This window comes from Pseudomyrmex gracilis, unplaced genomic scaffold (genome assembly GCF_002006095.1).
Source record: "Pseudomyrmex gracilis isolate BER0280 unplaced genomic scaffold, ASM200609v1 scaffold_579, whole genome shotgun sequence".
Classification (NCBI taxonomy): Eukaryota; Metazoa; Arthropoda; class Insecta; order Hymenoptera; family Formicidae; genus Pseudomyrmex; species Pseudomyrmex gracilis.
In genome coordinates, this window is record NW_018021163.1 from 3,134 (window position 1) to 6,114 (window position 2,981).

The 2,981-nt window shown below is 28.1% G+C and overlaps 1 protein-coding gene across 1 annotated transcript in view; it reads left to right on the top strand.

Moving 5' to 3' along the window:
- Positions 1–2,981, top strand: part of LOC109861106 (DNA-directed RNA polymerase II subunit RPB7) — a 24,915-nt gene that overhangs the window by 2,189 nt on the left and 19,745 nt on the right. The window contains exons 2-3 of the mRNA XM_020440624.1: positions 1,278–1,437; positions 1,594–1,644. Of these exons, the coding sequence (XP_020296213.1) occupies positions 1,278–1,437; positions 1,594–1,644 (211 nt within the window). The remainder of the gene's footprint in view (positions 1–1,277; positions 1,438–1,593; positions 1,645–2,981) is intronic.

Consider the following 2,981-nt stretch of genomic DNA (forward strand, 5'->3'; position numbering starts at 1 on the left):
TCATTAATTAAAAAAACATTTTCCAGTGGACCAAATTGTGAATCTAAACCATTCTCAAATCCCCTTGAACACACACAAAAAATTTCATCAAAATCGGTCCAGTCGTTTAGGAAGAGTTCAGTGACATACACACGCACACAAGAAATATATATATTAAGATAGATAACAAAACAATTTGTTATTGAAACTAACAAGTAAACACTCATCAAAACTGTATTTTCCGTGATTATTTACAAAAACATTTACTAGATCACAGAAGTGTAACAAAAATAAGGATTTTTAATAAAAAATATTTAATACAAAACAACTTGGTGCGGCTGCAAATGAAGGCCGACAGCCGAGTTATTTTAAATAGAATTTATTTTTAAATTAAAATTGTTAGTGATAATACTTTTAGGGTACTTATCATGTCAGACTTATGCACGTGTCTGATAAACACATTTTAATTTACTATTTGAGGTGCAGCCGCGCCAAGTTGTTTGCATTAAATATTTTTTATTAAAAACCTTTTTTTTGTTACACTTCTGTGTTCTAGTAAATGTTTTTGTAAATAATCACAGAAAATACAGTTTTGATAGGTGTTTACTTGTTAGTCTTACTAACAAATCGTTTTTTATCTATAACACCGAGTACTTTTTTATATAAAACGTGATCTACATAATTTTCTAATTTTTACACAAATATCTTATAATTATATATAAAGTTTTTCAATTAACGTTATTACTTTATTATTATTATTATTATTATATATATTACGTTTTTCGTGTGTAGAATAGATTTTGTAGATAAATTTGTAGTAGTTATATATCTATTTAATATTGTTTTTTTTGTATATTGGTTTTCAATATAACAACGTACAAAAGTTTACTTGGTGCTACATTTTGATATCACTTTTTTTGTAAAACAGGTTTTTAGAGAAAGAATGTAAGTATTTCGAGAAAAAACAGTTTCTGTAGTAAAAAGGAATGTTTTGTAGAGTATATAATTTTGTATAACAGGTTTTATAAAAGAAGCATTTTTTATAGTATTAAATCAATTTTTAATTTATTACTTTAAATACAATACGTGTTGTGGGTGTACTTGGTGCCTGTTCTTATTGTATATACACAAAGAATACGAATACTAAATTAAAATAAATTTTTAAAAGACATATTTGAGCGTCCATTTGACACTATGTTAAGGTCGTTGACTTTTTAAAGAAGCTGACCTTATGTGAATATTGACCATGAGCTTTTATGCATTAATGTTAGGAATTTGAATTGTAAATGTATTTGTAGATATGGCTTTGTCGTCGCAGTTACAACAATAGACAATATAGGAGCTGGTATTATACAACCAGGACAAGGTTTTGTAGTATATCCAGTAAAGTATAAGGCCATTGTATTTCGTCCTTTTAAAGGTGAAGTATTAGATGCAATTGTTACGCAAGTAAACAAGGTAAAATTAAAAAATGCTCTTTTATATAATATAAATAATATATGCTCTTTTATATAATATAAATAATATATTAAAAATTTAATAATTTAATTTAATTGTATAAAATTGTACTATATAAAAGAATAATTTAATATTTAGTTTTATATATTTTTATAGGTCGGAATGTTTGCAGAAATAGGACCATTATCTTGTTTTATTTCTCATCATGTGAGTAATTGTACTAAATAATAATTTTTAATATTTTACACAACAAAAAAGGTTTTGCATACTTATATATTACTACAATAAGATAAATAAAGCATAAAGTACTTAAGAGGGAACTGGATACCGACTATAGAGACCTGCAAATCGACTCTCTCCTATGACGTTTCTGTATCGTATTTACTGCATTAAATCTAAAATGCTTCTACAGAAATAAGGAAATTGTGCTAAGAATTGGCGCTTGTTCTTTGGAATGTCAAAATTTAGCATAAATTTTTCTTATACAGTTTCTTTCTATAACCTCACTATATATTCATGTATGTAGAATTATTTGTAAGCTTATGTACATATTTACAAGCGCCATAAGTAGGACAAAAAAATCTAATGAGACATTCAGATTATGGTTTGACTATCTAATTGATGAGAACAACGTCATAGTGTGATGATGTATATCTGATACCATTTACTATCATTATGAATGAAAAAAGAGTTCAAAAAAGCATTATATTCTTATTTTTAAAAGCTTTATATAGTTTTGTATATTTATTTGCTTCTGTAGAAGCGCTTTTAATGTGCAATAAATAAAATTAGAAAATAAAGAAATTTAGGTTATAAAAACGTCGGTTTATAGGTCTCTATAGTCGGTATCTAGTACCATCTTAATGCAAGCTTAAGACTCCTCGATATTTCCGTAGCTTTCTTACAAGGGGAGCACCAGAAGTGGTTATCGTGAAATTAGATGCCAATTTTTTGGTGGTTCTATATGTCAAAAAAGTTGTTCCGTGTTCGGCCGTTTGTTCCAATGNGCCTTAGTTTTCAAGTTTTTAATTTTGAAAAAACACGGCTTTCTTAGGTGCACCGGAAAAGTCGTTTCGTTAAGTCTATTTGCAAGCGGCTTCGAGTTCAGTGAGTTAGGTGCTTGCATTGTAACTCGAGGCATGCAGGTTCGAATCCTGCAATCAGTAACTTTTTTTTTTAATGTATCTTACATTGTTATATATTTTTTGCATTTTATTTAATGTGTATTTAAAATTATATGTAAGAAATATATAATATAAAGTTTTGAATATATCGGAGAGGAACAAGACAAATTAAAATCTTATTGCAAATGTTGTTACAGGAAGTTATTTATTCAGTATTTGATTTATTTGACGTACATTGTTGAGGGTGATATACAGGGTGTCCCAGAATTGCCGTACAATCTCTCGTAGGCAGGTAGAAGAAGTAAAACTGAGTCGAAAAGTCCTGGATCATTTTTTTCTATTATTTATAATAAAGGAGTAATTATTGAGTAAATCAGGCCAATCAGCGCAGACCTTTAGCCATACGCACGTCAGTGAGCG